Below are 14,267 nucleotides of genomic sequence, written 5' to 3'. Positions count from 1 at the left end.
AATTTTAACTTCTTAAAAAGAAATGAACTATAGTATGTCAATTTATGAAATTGATTTTTCAACTATTCTTCTATCTCATTATGTCCACTATTTTATTCCACGTACCCATTACACACCAAGATGCAATTGCTAGTAATACAAATATCCTGTATACTCTTCTTCCCTTCAAAATGTGTCTAGCAATTTCCTTTCAAATCCTTCTAATGCTGTCAAAGTCTGCACATATTTTTGGTGTTGCTCTATATTCTTCTTCCTCGAAATGTCTCAGCAATTTCCCCTCGAATATTTTTAGAGCTGTCAAAATCCGCACATATTTTCTGTGCTGCTCCATAGTTTTCTTCCCCAAAATATCTCAGCAATTTCTTCTCGAATGCTGCCAAAGTCTGTACCTTTTTAGTACAATCAAAATCCGCACTTATTTTCTGTGTTGCTCCATATTCTTCTTGGCAATGGCTATGCAGCGGACAAAATGGCCCGCGCATGCCATGCCTTCTCCATGGATGCCCCCCATGTCCTGACCGCACGACACTGCACCGCCTTCCGTCCTCCTGCGCAAACGTCAATCAAACCGTACACGTCCACCACCATCAATCCATCAACTCGATAAGTTAAGTATTTAATTTTTTTATTTTTATTTATTTTAATATAATTGTATTATAATATATAATTATGTGATTTTAACATAAATGTAAATTTTAATAATATTATTTTTTAACTTTTAAAAATACATTAGGTAAATAACAGTTTAATTTTTTAATTATATATTTCTTTTTTTAATAATAAATTTAATTTAAAAATAAAAGTAAAAAAGTTGTAATTAAGTAAAAATATGTGTAACTAATATAAAAATTTAACACATATATTAAAAAAATTATTAATATAACTTAATAATAAAAGTCTAATATAATTAAAAAGAAGCTTTAAAAAATATAAAAAATATGTGTAACTTGGTTAAATATTTTTAACTAACTTAGTTACTTAGTTCCTTTTATTTTTAGTTTAGTAAATTTTTGATATTTCTTAACTTAAATATGTGTAACTTAGTTACTAAGTAACTTAGTTACTTTTAGTTTATTTTTCAATATTTTTTAACTTAAATATGTGTAACTAATCATTAATTTTAACTTACATATGTTAAAATCGCTTAATTAGTTATATATTATGGATGTTACAATTTTACATTACTTACACATATTTTAATTTTATTTTTAAGTTATATTAATATTTTTTTAATATATATGTTAAATTTGTATATTTTGTATATTAGTTACATAGACTTAATTACACATATTTTTACTTTTATTTTTAAATGAAAAAATATCAAAAATATATATTTTTGGTCATGTGTTCACAATAGATATGAACTTTAAATACAGATGTGGTGTATGGTACTTCATAGAAACATCTATTGATCATGTAATCATATGTTTCTATAATATGATTAGCTGAGGAGAATAACATTTCACAATCCATCATTTGCCGAGTCTGTTTACTAAACTTAATTGTCATGTACTCTAACTCGAAACTTCTTTGAAGGTTGATGTTTGATCTATAAACATTTTAATCATTATCTTTGCTCTAATATTAGGATTTATAATACATACGAACTATACAATAGACCTATAATATCATTAAGTTAGCATCGTGTTTTTAAATAATTCTTCCATGTTGACCATTAACATCATGGTCTCACATAAATTACAAATCACTATCATCCCCATGAAAAGTTCAATTTTATATACCTAGATATATTTTTTGTTATCAATTTTAAAAGAACAAGCATTTAAGTTACATATATATCTTATGAACATGAATTAAAAACTCCAAGTGATAGTAGTTTTTTCCTTTAATCCTGGTACATGTCTGACATGTTGAATAGTTCTTACTACTCCATCAAACATCTTGACTCTTACACATATTTTTGATATTTTTTCATTTAAAAATAAAAGTAAAAATATGTGTAATTAAGTCTATGTAACTAATATACAAAATATACAAATTTAATATATATATTAAAAAAATATTAATATAACTTAAAAATAAAATTAAAATATGTGTAAGTAATGTAAAATTTTAACATCCATAATATATAACTAATTAAGCAATTTTAACATATGTAAGTTAAAATTAATGACTAGTTACACATATTTAAGTTAAAAAAAATTAAAAAATAAAATAAAAGTAACTAAGTTACTTAATAACTAAGTTACATATATTTAAGTTAAGAAATATAAAAAATTTACTAAACTAAAAATAAAAGGAACTAAGGAACTAAGTTAGTTAAAAATATTTAACCAAGTTACACATATTTTTTATATTTTTTAAAGCTTCTTTTTAATTATATTATACTTTTATTATTAAGTTATATTAATAATTTTTTTAATATATGTGTTAAATTTTTATATTAGTTACACATATTTTTACTTAATTACAACTTTTTTACTTTTATTTTTAAATTAAATTTATTATTAAAAAAAGAAATATATAATTAAAAAATTAAACTGTTATTTACCTAATGTATTTTAAAAAGTTAAAAAATAATATTATTAAAATTTATATTTATGTTAAAATCACATAATTATATATTATAATACAATTATATTAAAATAAATAAAAATAAAAAAATTAAATACTTAACTTATCAAGCTGATGGATTGATGGTGGTGGACGTGTATTGACGTTTGCGCGGAAGGCGGTGCAGTGCCGTGCGGTCAGGACATGGGGGGCATCCATGGAGAAGGCATGGCATGCGCGGGCCATTTTGTCCGCTGCATAGCCATTGCCCTCCACACTCCCATCAATCAAAGGAAACCGCGTAGAGAAATTTGTGTGGTTAAATCTGTGACCACCTGTCTTCCATGCTTTCTAGATATTTCCACGATTCCACATACTTTAATCTTTACGCGTCTTGTCTTCCACCCTTTTCTAAAACCGTATAGATAAATTGGTGTGGTTAGGTCTTATGACCTACCATACATTGTTTCTACTACTTTATCTCTTCGCCTCCTGTCTTCCATCGTTTCTGGCCCTGCGTTTGATTCACTTCCATGGCAAGGGGAAATGAGATTACCAATTCCGCCTTTGCTGAAATTATGGCGCCCTCTGCATCGTCTTCAAATCCAACGAAGAAGGTGCGGTACGATGTATTCATAAACCATCGCGGCCCTGACACCAAGCAAACCCTAGCCGCCTCAATCTACCGTGCCCTCAAACTCATGGGACTTCGTGTTTTCTTGGATGAACCAGAGCTCGATCTTGGTGATTCCATACCCTCTGAGATACAACATGCCATCGCTACTTCTTTCCTTCATATTGCTATCCTTTCACCCACATATGCAGAATCCACTTGGTGTCTGGAAGAGTTGTCCCTTATGCTGAAAACTGGCCAGACAATCATTCCCCTTTTCTACAATGTTGATATCAATCATATCCGTTGGATTCGTAAAGGAGATGGACCCTATGCTGAAGCAGTTTCCAAGCTTGAAGCCAAAGCAATTTCCAAGCTTGAAGCCAAAGCAATTTCCAAGCTTGAAGCCAAGGAGAGATATAGTCCAGAAAAGATTGAGGATTGGAAGTCGACGCTGGAAAAGGTTTCATATCTCAAGGGCTACATTGTCAACAGTAAGAAGTAAGTCCCGAATACTGTTTTCCTTTAACAAATGTTATGGCATATCTCAGAATACAGTATAGTAGTTAGTACGATGGAATCTCTTCTGTTTTTTGTCATGGGTTGGAAATATTTATTATCATCAAAATCTGATAAGGTTCATGATTAAAATAAGTAAATAAGTAAATGTAGATTGGAAAGATTTATTCTTTTTTTTAAAAATAAGGTTCATGATTAAAATAAGTAAAATTGAAGGTGGGATTAAATTAATTGAATGGAATAATTAGTTTGATAATCAGTTATATAGAAATGATGTCATAAATGTATGAAATTTATTCATGAAACTTTTAGGACTTAATAGAGCTTAATGTATTAATTAGATGGAACTCAAAAAATTAAATGTCTTATTAATTGGGTTAGGGCTTTACTCTGGAACTAGTTTTCATGATTCAAGAATCATTCGATCACATGAATCTACTTTTTATGCTTGCATATTTGTTGTGGGGCTATGTGAAATTCTAAAAGTTGTTCACCTAGATTTTCTGTCTTTCAATATGTGTAAAGAATCGACAATTTTATAAACATTAATGAGAATCTATTGATTTGTAATGGTTATGTTCTCCTTAGTCAAACCTATATATAGATTCATTTACTAGTATTAATCAAGGGTCAAAGACAACATACAATCATGTAATCAGCTTAGAATAACATATGTCGATGTAATGCTTCGAAAGTGTACTAATATGTTAACATTGGTGCTCTATTGATGATCTATACAAATGTTTCTCGTTTTTAGGTGATTTTAAAATGAATGAGTGAGAGTTTGTAAATACAACATGGCACATGCATATATTTGCATAAAATTATGCTAGGCAAACACTCTGATTAGCAGAATAAATATATTTGGGCTTGTTTTAAATTTTAAAATGTGTTGGGTCAAGTCCACAACTCTAGAGATGATTGGATCCCTTTTGCACTCGTGGATTTGACTTGGGGTAGTAAATGATAATTATGGGAATCGTGACCAAATCTCTAAAGATAATCTATATGCGAATGAAACTTGTAGATGATAATATCATTGACCATATTCACCTAAGAAAATGCTAGTTGTGAACTTGTCATAGCTTAAGAACATTCTAACAGAAGTTGACTATCTAAGCATAAGGGAGAAAGGCATGGCATATGTTTTTTAACATTATGATGCTATTAATAATTTTAAATGTTATTGTTAAATAACTATATTGCTTGTCTTTCTTATTCTCACATTTTTATAGGTTAGAAAATGCATGCTAAAAACTAAAAATAATCATAAAAGAAAAATAAATTCACTTTAAAAAATACAACAACTTTAAAGAATTCTAATTGATATCCTACATAATTAAAATAATATAATATATCTAATAATTATTATATGGTTTGAACAATCATAGTCTTCTTGGTAATTAGCTTTCTCTTTAATGTGAGAGTATGCTTAGGAACCCAAATTGTACATTTTAGATGCTAGATGAATTTTTGTTATAAGAATTTTTGTTATAAGATACCTTTGATTCTTGCATCAAAGAATTTGATTTTGATTTTTCACACAACCAACAATTACGAGGAAAGATATTTTGTTGAGGTAAACTTTTCTACCATCATATCTCTCATAGTTAGAAAACCATTCTTTATGGGGAGACATGTAGAAAGAAGCTCTACAAATGATCATGCATGCATGTTGTCATGGATGCATAGCCAAATTTGCAATAAATGCATCATTGACATCACCTCAAGAGAAGTCTTGGAATTTAATCATCATTTAATTCAACCTTATCCTTCTCTTTTTCTCATTGTAGTATTTTTTATATGGTTGATTTTGTTACCATTCAAACATTCACTTTTGACTTCACAATGAACAAGATCTACCGTTAGATTTAGATTTCTAGTTCCCGTTCATGCCCATTTTAATTTATTTTGACCTTCCATGGAAAATAAATTTATCTTTGATAACTTCAAAATTTTGTTGTTTTATCTCCTTAGAAAGAAGAGAAACCACCATCTCTTATCTTTACACCTTAGTTTAGTGGTAGTGCTATCAATGGTCATAACTAGATTATCTAATCGTCCATAGCAACATTAGTGGATCTCAACTCTACAAGAAAGGTAAAATAGTACCACCATAAGCCATCTTCAAAGAATAGAGTTTCTTCTATAGAAAAACCTTATCGACCAAACATTTACCTTGTTAGATATTTCCCACCTTTTCCCAAAAAGCTTATATGATGGATTTTATCTAAATATTAAGAGCATTGAATGATCCAAATAATCTTATCAAGCTTCAAGATTCTCTCCACATATTGCAACCCACATATATTGATCTATAATAAAGTCCTCCATTTTAACTCACCATAATTCAAAATTAGTTTTTTTAATGTTTTTTTTTTAATCAAGTTGAGCTTCTATCTATAACTAGCAACCTGACCAAAATTACAAGCTATCTTATAATGCTCAACCGCATCCCAAGCAACCACCATAAAAATATCACAGGATTGGAGATGCAAATATCACGAAAGAATATGAAAGATACTATAAAATGGAATCCCAATCCCTAGCCATCTATTCTAGAACATCCTCCCACTCATTGGACTCTCTGAACTTCTTTCCTTTCTTCTTTCCCTTGGCCCTGTTTTCCTAGTCATTCTTCCTTGTCTTATTTTCAACTTTTCTACTTACAGTAACTACCCCAATCACAATTTTCCTCATAAGTGAGCTATTAATTCTTTCCAGATGATCCTGTGAATTCTTGAGGGTTCTCTAGATTTTGAACCTTGGTGGTAACATCTTCCAGTTTGGCAGCCAAAAGCCAGAATATGCCAATTCTGATATCCACTCATGGTCCCTTTGTCATATTGTTCCTTTTCTTCCTCGGCACCATAGTTTTTCAGCCCCTCAAGGGAATTTGTAGAGTGAGTTTAATAGGAACGAGAGCGAGAGAGAGATTTTTCAGGAACTAGATTAATTTATTCCTCCACAACCTCCTCATTGCCTTCACTAATATCCTCAATGGAAGTGGAATCCTCATAATACGCTTCTTCTTCTGATTGTATGTCCTCATCTTTGGGCAAGTTTCTCCCAAGTGTGTAGCAATCCTCGCCGCCACCGACAACTTATCCAGTCTAACCGATCTCCTTTCACCAGTGGAAGTTGTAATATCCTCCGTCACACCACCTCCATCTGAAATATCAATAGCTAGAGAAGCGTGGGGGTGGCAGTGGGTGTGGGTGAGAGATAGCAGGGCAACTTTCTCGAGGGATTTTGACCACTTTCCCCTTATCCACACTAGCATTTTGGGTACTTCCTGGGGAGTTTGAAGTTTTCATGCTTCTACTTCTAGGGTCCGATTGGGTGTTTTTTAGAGCCTAATTCAACAATCAAAGGAGGGGTTCCACTTTCCCGACATAGTTTGTCCTTATTCAAGGAACATAGTATAGCCTCATTCCATGGAGTGGGTTTTGAAGTAGAGGGCGATTCCTCAACAAAGGCAATTTTTGTTTTTGTCTCATGGGAAACTCAATCTAGGTAGTGGTAGTATTCAAAGGAGGGGTAGTTTTCAAATATAAATTATAAAATGTATAAATTAACCCGTGATGTAAAAGGGGGTGAGCTTCTTTGGTGGTACATTTTGGTATGAAGGGAAAAGGAAAAATTTCTAGCCTATTGTGTTTGAGATAATTGAGAAGGGGGAGGTGATATCTATGGATAGTGGCGAATCTTTCTTTGAGGGTGAAATATTTGTTGTTATATGGAGCCTAATTAGACTCAGAGGTTAAATTTTCCCTACTATCGGCACGGTTTCCCCCAATATTTTTCGACGGGAGTTTAGGGGCAGCGCCCCCAAGGTCGGGTCAAGTGGTAGTGCCCCTTGCGTGCTCCCTGTTGTGATAAAGGGCGGGGTTGATGGACAGCGCCCCGTGGGGCCAAAAAGACTTATTATTTTATAAAGGCGTCGGGTGTTATTTTTCTATTGGCTGACATGTTGTAACCCTAATTTTGGAACCGACATAAGTCTTGATAAAAAAGGCTAAGGGTTAGGGGTTTTAGATAGAGAATTTTGTAGCATTCTGCAGCGATATTGAGCTGCAAGGAAATTGCTGGTCGTAATCAGTTTGATTTACTGGATAACAATATTGGACTCTCTGTTTGAGTTTGGGTGAACCACGTTAAATATTGTCTCCTCTTTGTTGTTATTTCTATGTTTTTCATTCCTGTGTCTAAATATTTATTTGCATATAATTGATATTTTTTGCATGCAATTCTTATCAATATTTTATTAGATGATTGCTCACAACCCCCCAAGGAGGAGGGAGCTCGTCTCTACTAAACCCCTTCTAGTACCACTCAATCATTTCTCCCTCCAAGAACATTTTGATGTAATCCTCATTCACATGAACTTAGTTGAGACAAGAGACCCTCTCTCCTTCATGACTTAAACTAGTTACTTGAGCAATGACCTCCTTTGAAACCTCAATCTTAATACTGCCCACTTGAACCCTCCCATCCTTCCAACTATTCATGAGTTGTGAAGATAGTTCCTCATCTTTTTCTTTCATAGTTGCATTTAGCAACTTCCATGGCATATTATGCCACTCCAAATTGCCTATTTACAAACTAGAGGTGCCACATAGTGCCACTTCAAGTGGGAAAAACAAAAAATGTGTGTTCATAATAATAAAAATAAATAATTTATTAGAATTGTAACGTGTATTGCACCTATTCCAATGACGATAACCTATGTTATTCACTATTTTTCACATCTATGACTAAAAAATTATCCAAAATAGTAACGAAACACTTCCTTAAGTTTTTACTTTGATATGCATATGTTTCTTTAAAATGGAATAAAATATGATTATATGATATGAAGTCAACATATATAATTTAAAATGTTAAAGAATATTTTCTTTTGTATTTATAGAGGAATCCTTTATTTAGCATTAAACATTTGTCGATACAAAATAATTACATTTAGTCTTCCCAAGGATTAGTCACCCTTTGTTGAACCAATGGTTTAACTCAAACATAAAAAAATCCTCCAATTCCTTTCGTACACCCTACTTCTCTAAAAGTGTTGTTCAATCCGTGCTTCACTTCATCATGTATCCATAGTGTGACTAACTCATTCTTTGATCCTTTATCAACTAAATTTCTTTGGTTCTAAACTTTTTAATATATAAGTACAATGTATGAAGAACTATTTTCTTAAATAGTTTATAGTGGAGGTAACTCATGAGATCCAAATGTGATGTCAAGTGTAGTATGCTTAGTTTGCGTATGTAAAATTTCCTTATGAAGAAAAAATTGTAGTAGTAAAAGTAAAAAATTAGGGTCATGGTAAGATGGATTAAGAAATAGAACATGTAGATATATAAGCCATGCATGTAGTAGAATCATAGTGACATGAAGGATAAATAAGTTGTTAAAAGGCTCAACTGCGTCATCACTATCCTAAAGATTATCAGATTAATTTAATATATATAACATATAATTGAATCATGTATCATGGCATAAAGAAGCCTAAGATTCAACACATGTCACATCATAACCATGTAAATGAAAAATATTAATGGGATTGCATACATGTTTAAAAATCATAGTAAATATCTAAACTAGATCTTTAAAACATAAAGGAAATATAATCATTATACTCCCGATAAAGATCTCTAGGTAAGATTTCATACTAGGAAATAGCATAGAGATATAATTATGTGCTAGGACATCATCATGAGAAGAAGCAAGCTAGCCATCACTATAATGAATAAGTAGGCCATTTTATGTTTCAAATTTCATACAAAATTAATAACACCAGCAGCATTGGAAATTATCATATTGCAAAATTTATGCTAAACCTTAAATATCAAAACCATAGAATTGGAAAGGTGGCTACAAAGGAATAATATCTGAACCCTAGGAGGTAAATACAATAATAATACACAAGGGTGAATTTAAACTTTAATCATATCTAAGTTGAAAGGTATGCAGTTGAAACTAGTAAGATCTAAAAGATTAAATAAGGTAAACGAATCCTCTAAGGGGAAGGTGAAAAGGAACCTTGAGAATGAGCATGTAAAATAAATCTTATCAAATATTTTCTCTAGATTAATTAATAAATATGGATAATAAATTAATCTAGATCAAAGAGTTGAGACTCACAATGATATTGAAATAAATATAAAAAATAAATAAGAAGATAGAGTGGCTTAGCTCTAGAATGAATATTGAAATGATGATGTTGACGTCATGTCAACACCTTTTGAAATTTATTGTCATTGGTATGATAATTATCTTCAAAATCTAATCTATGATAGAAAAAGATAATGGGTTGATCTTGTAGGGAACATGATTATTCTACTTTAAAATGGCTTTGACATGTGGATACATATGATCTCTACTATGTGAGATTGTATTGATAGAATAATGACTCATAAAAACTAGATGCAACTCAATCTTCAATGATCTTGAATAGTTAAGATGATTCTTTTAGAAACATCTTTGGAGATTTTTTTGGCTTACATGGATAGAGTTCTTTGAGGTTAAACCCCTTGGTAGGCTTCTCCAATGGTATTGAGCAAAATCAAGGGCATCAAATGAAAATATGTAGATGGCTTAAGATGGTGATGCAAATTGAGCTTTATTTTTAATATTCTAAATCAAAGTCTTCTCTATTGATTTTGATTTTGTCTCCTATTTCATGAAATTAAATGTGCAATGAGTGTCTTTAAAAACCATGGCTAAGAATGTGTCACTTAAATGTGTGCTGAGTTAGCTTAAAATAATTAGTGGAATCGGGAGAGAAATTTGGAATTTGAATTTGAAGGTAAAGAGTTAGATTCATGCAGCTTATGATTAGCTAAGATCAATCTCATGAACAACAAACCTGATCTATGAGGACAAATAGATAAACATAGAATATGAGTGGGATGAATATTGCAGAGCGAGTGCACATAGGGGTGCTATAGGACCATGTAGTGGTAAACATGTATAAGAACATGGGCAAAGTTAACAAAAGAGTGTGCTTGTTTAAATCATTATTTTCTTCTATAACTTATGAGATAATTTTATCCTTACAATCAAAATTTAGAAGATTTTTTTACAACTATTCTGGTTTTGTGCCTCTCCTTATGAAAGTTTTTATTTCTTTATCTTAATTTTTTCAATTTTATTTTAAAAGGATGTAAACATTATTTGTATGTAAAACATATCATTATTTTTATTTTTAACCACATTTTTTCACCTTATATGAACAATTGATATTTTTCTATCAATTAAAAGTATGTAAAATAAATTACATTAATTTAAAATTCATTTTTAGAGAAAACTAATTTGGATGTGTGTTTTTTTTTTCCAGAAATGCATCTTTCTACAGTGATGAAGAAGTGTTGAAGATTATTAAAAATTATGTTATGAAGCAGTCCAAAAAGACTCCATTTGTGATGCCCAAACATCTTGTGGGTCTTGATAAAATCTTACAAGACTTTGAAAGAAGTGTATTGCAATCTTCTAAATATGTAAAAATTGTGGGGATTACAGGTATGAGTGGGTGTGGAAAAAGCACATTGGCAAAACAATACTACAACAAGATGATACAGTCCTCCTACAGGTGTAGTTTTCTTTTTGATGTTTCAACTAAAAATTTGTGTGAAATGCAAAAAAAAATGTTTCAAGATCTTGGTGGTTCAGAAGATGTATCATTTGATAGTGTAGAAGAAGGAAAAGCAATCTTAAGAGAGTATTTGAGTTTTGTTCAGGTATTTATTATCTTGGATAATGTAGATCATCTAGATCAATTAGAATCTCTCTTACCAATAAAAGATAATCTTGGGCATGGCAGTGTGGTTGTGGTTATAAGTCAAAATTCGCACATTTTTACATTATGGGGAATTCCTTCTGATTCTATTTTCAAGATGAAGGAGTTTAATTCTGGACATTCTATGGAACTATTTTGCTGGCATTCTTTCGGAAAACCCTCTCCAGAAGATGGATTTGAATGTCTTGTTAGTGGTTTTTTAAAATTCTGCCATGGATTGCCATTAGCCGTCAAGGTATTAGGAGGACTTGTGCGTGGAAAGTCGAAGGCTTGTTGGGCTTCGCAATTGGATAAGGTCTCGAAATCATTGCCCAAAGGCATTAGAAGCTTGCTACAAGTGAGCTTTGATGCGCTAGATGAGGAAGAAGAGAAGGAGATATTTTTAGATATCTCTTGTTTCTTCATCGGAACAGAAAAGGATTCAGCCATCGCAGTGTGGGATGCGTCCAAATGGAGTGGGGAGTGTAGTTTGCAAATACTTGTGGATAAGTTTTTGGTTGAGATAGATGGGTATAACTGCTTGAGAATGCATGATCTGCTGAGAGATTTGGGAAGGGACATCTCAGAGACAAAGTCACCGTACCGCCTGTGGTCATCGGAGCAAATTACCCATATTGAGGAAAAGGGGGAGGTGAGTTTAATATAACATTTTTTTTATTGTATGCAACATTACAATATTACATTAAGTGAATGCGGGTAAATTAATTGTTTTATAAACTCGCTTATTTTTTAATTTTTCCATTTACGGAAGCGCGCAGATTCGGGGAATTAAAATTCAAACGGAAGAGGTTTATAAAGACTTTGTGGAGCTTGTCCAAGGACCGGGTAGAAGGTTGAAGCGAAAACAGGGTTTAAAAATCCTGCATGTTGAAAACAATTATCTTACAGAAGAATTAGCAGCACAATCAGAAGGCCTTCTATCGCTGCGATGGGCCAAGTTTCCACATACAGCTATTCCGGCATGGATTTCGTTGAAGAAGTTGAGAGTTTTAGAGCTTTGCGAGGCTTCTAATTTAGAAGAACCGTGGAGGGACAGTGCCAACGTAAGTAATATCTTCCTTCTCTTTACTGTTATTTATGTAAACATGCCTTAAAATCTCTTATAGTTGTTGAACGGTCTTGCCTGATTAAAGAGGAACGTGGCTGCAGCCTCCTGTGCAGTTGGAAGTGCTGAGAATCATTCATGCCGGAAGTTTCCTGAGATTTCCAAGGTCAATAGGATTTCTAAAGCATTTAAAAAATATTTATTTTGATGGCCAAGGAGCTCCTATTGAAGGTTTACCAGATGAGTTTTGCTGTCTCCAATCGCTGGAGCGCCTGGAGTTAGTTGGATGTGATGAGCTAAAATCATTGCCTAGCAAGTTCGGTGATCTGACAAATCTGCAGCATCTAATTTTGAAAAGATGCCGTGGGATCGAAGGTTTACCAGAAGATTTTGCCTGCCTCCAATCACTGAAGGAGTTAGTGTTAAGTAATTGTCATAAGCTAAAAGCGTTGCCTAGCAAGTTCAGCAATCTCACAAATCTGTGGGTGACCTTCTGCTCAGGGCTCAGGAAAATAGAAGGATTAGAAAATTGCACTTCATTAGAGGTGCTGATTTTAGATACCCGTGCGAAAATGCCAAATATGATGGATATGGAGAGTTTGAGGTGGGTAAACATCATGCCAGAATGTCACCGGCTATCAGCATGTGGAGCTTGCCTTCAAACAATAAATAGAGAGGTATAATAGTTTTTAGATAATTGAACTTGTTATTATTTATGTAGTATAAGTGTTTAGTGGTTGATTATAGTGTATAATTTATGGCAGAAATGGCCATCCGGATTAACGATTTGTGTAAAGAGTGTGGCTGGCGTGGAGGCGATTGTGAAGTCTATTTCATCTCCTGCTCTCACTTTGGTTGACTCGTTCCACCGGCGGAAGAGGAGATATTCTTGGTCGCTCGACGATAATTATTGGCGGTATGTCTTTTTGACAGAGCGTCCTGCCAACGCGGCAGCGATGATATGCCTTGTTATAGATTCCAAAAATGTCAACTTTCTTAAGTTGACTAGTGTTATAGATCTCAATTATTATAGTGAAGGTTTTTGGCCAGGACCAAACCATTGTGAAACGTATTTATGGCGTGGAAAAAGGGTATGCATAGGTGTCTTCACTGCATCTTCACTCGTGGGAAGCCAAGTCTCTTTCTCACTAGGTTGGAAAAAGGGCCATGCGGAAGAAGAATTGGTAGAGATGGGAATATTAGTGATGGGCGAGGAAAGTGAAGTTGTGGATGCTTTTTATCAATTAGTACAAGATTTGGGAAAAGCACAAGATATTTGTGAGGCTCGATGAATTTGTAAATCTGAATAATTATAATTTAAGGATAGATGATGGAAAATTAGGTTGTAAATATTATAAATTTTATTGTGTAATATTTGTAATTAAATTGTTTTTAATTGAAGAATATTTATGTTACATATTTAATGTTAGTGACATAAATATGTGTCAATATAGATGTAAATATTTTTAAAGTAATAACTTTTTAATAATAGTATGGTTATTTATATTAGAATATTTACAAGAGGATTGAGTTCTTTACTAACAATTCTTGTATAGTATCCTATTAATTTGAACTCATCTAATAATATGAGAATTGCATTTGTTAAAAGTGGTAAGCAATTTTTTCTAAATCATCTTATAATTATAATGTAAAGATAGATGATTGGAAAATTAGATTGTAAATATTATAAATTTTATTGTGTAATATTTGTAAATAATTTTTTCTTAAATGAAAAATCTTTATGTTATATTCTTCATGTTAGTGGTATAAATATG

At 32.2% G+C, this 14,267-nt stretch overlaps 1 protein-coding gene across 3 annotated transcripts; it reads left to right on the top strand.

Moving 5' to 3' along the window:
- Window positions 1-2,939: 2,939 nt before the first annotated feature.
- LOC131033756 (disease resistance protein Roq1-like) lies at window positions 2,940-13,896 on the top strand. Of its 3 annotated transcripts, XM_059218513.1 has the most exons (6): window positions 2,941-3,628; window positions 10,989-12,078; window positions 12,206-12,490; window positions 12,597-13,169; window positions 13,257-13,408; window positions 13,543-13,701. In XM_059218513.1, exons 1-6 carry the CDS (start codon window positions 3,048-3,050, stop codon window positions 13,556-13,558), a joined length of 2,697 nt encoding a protein of 898 aa, XP_059074496.1. In that variant the 5' UTR covers window positions 2,941-3,047; the 3' UTR covers window positions 13,559-13,701. The 3 variants fall into 3 exon arrangements, with proteins under 3 accessions (XP_059074495.1, XP_059074496.1, XP_059074494.1); XM_059218512.1 differs by having other exon boundaries at window positions 2,940-3,628; window positions 11,007-12,078; window positions 13,257-13,896; XM_059218511.1 differs by having other exon boundaries at window positions 13,257-13,896.
- Window positions 13,897-14,267: the final 371 nt, after the last annotated feature.

The sequence above is a fragment of the Cryptomeria japonica genome, chromosome 3 (assembly GCF_030272615.1).
Source record: "Cryptomeria japonica chromosome 3, Sugi_1.0, whole genome shotgun sequence".
Lineage (NCBI taxonomy): Eukaryota > Viridiplantae > Streptophyta > Pinopsida > Cupressales > Cupressaceae > Cryptomeria > Cryptomeria japonica.
Note: the sequence above shows the minus strand (reverse complement) of the source record. Positions and strands in the feature narration are given on the sequence as shown.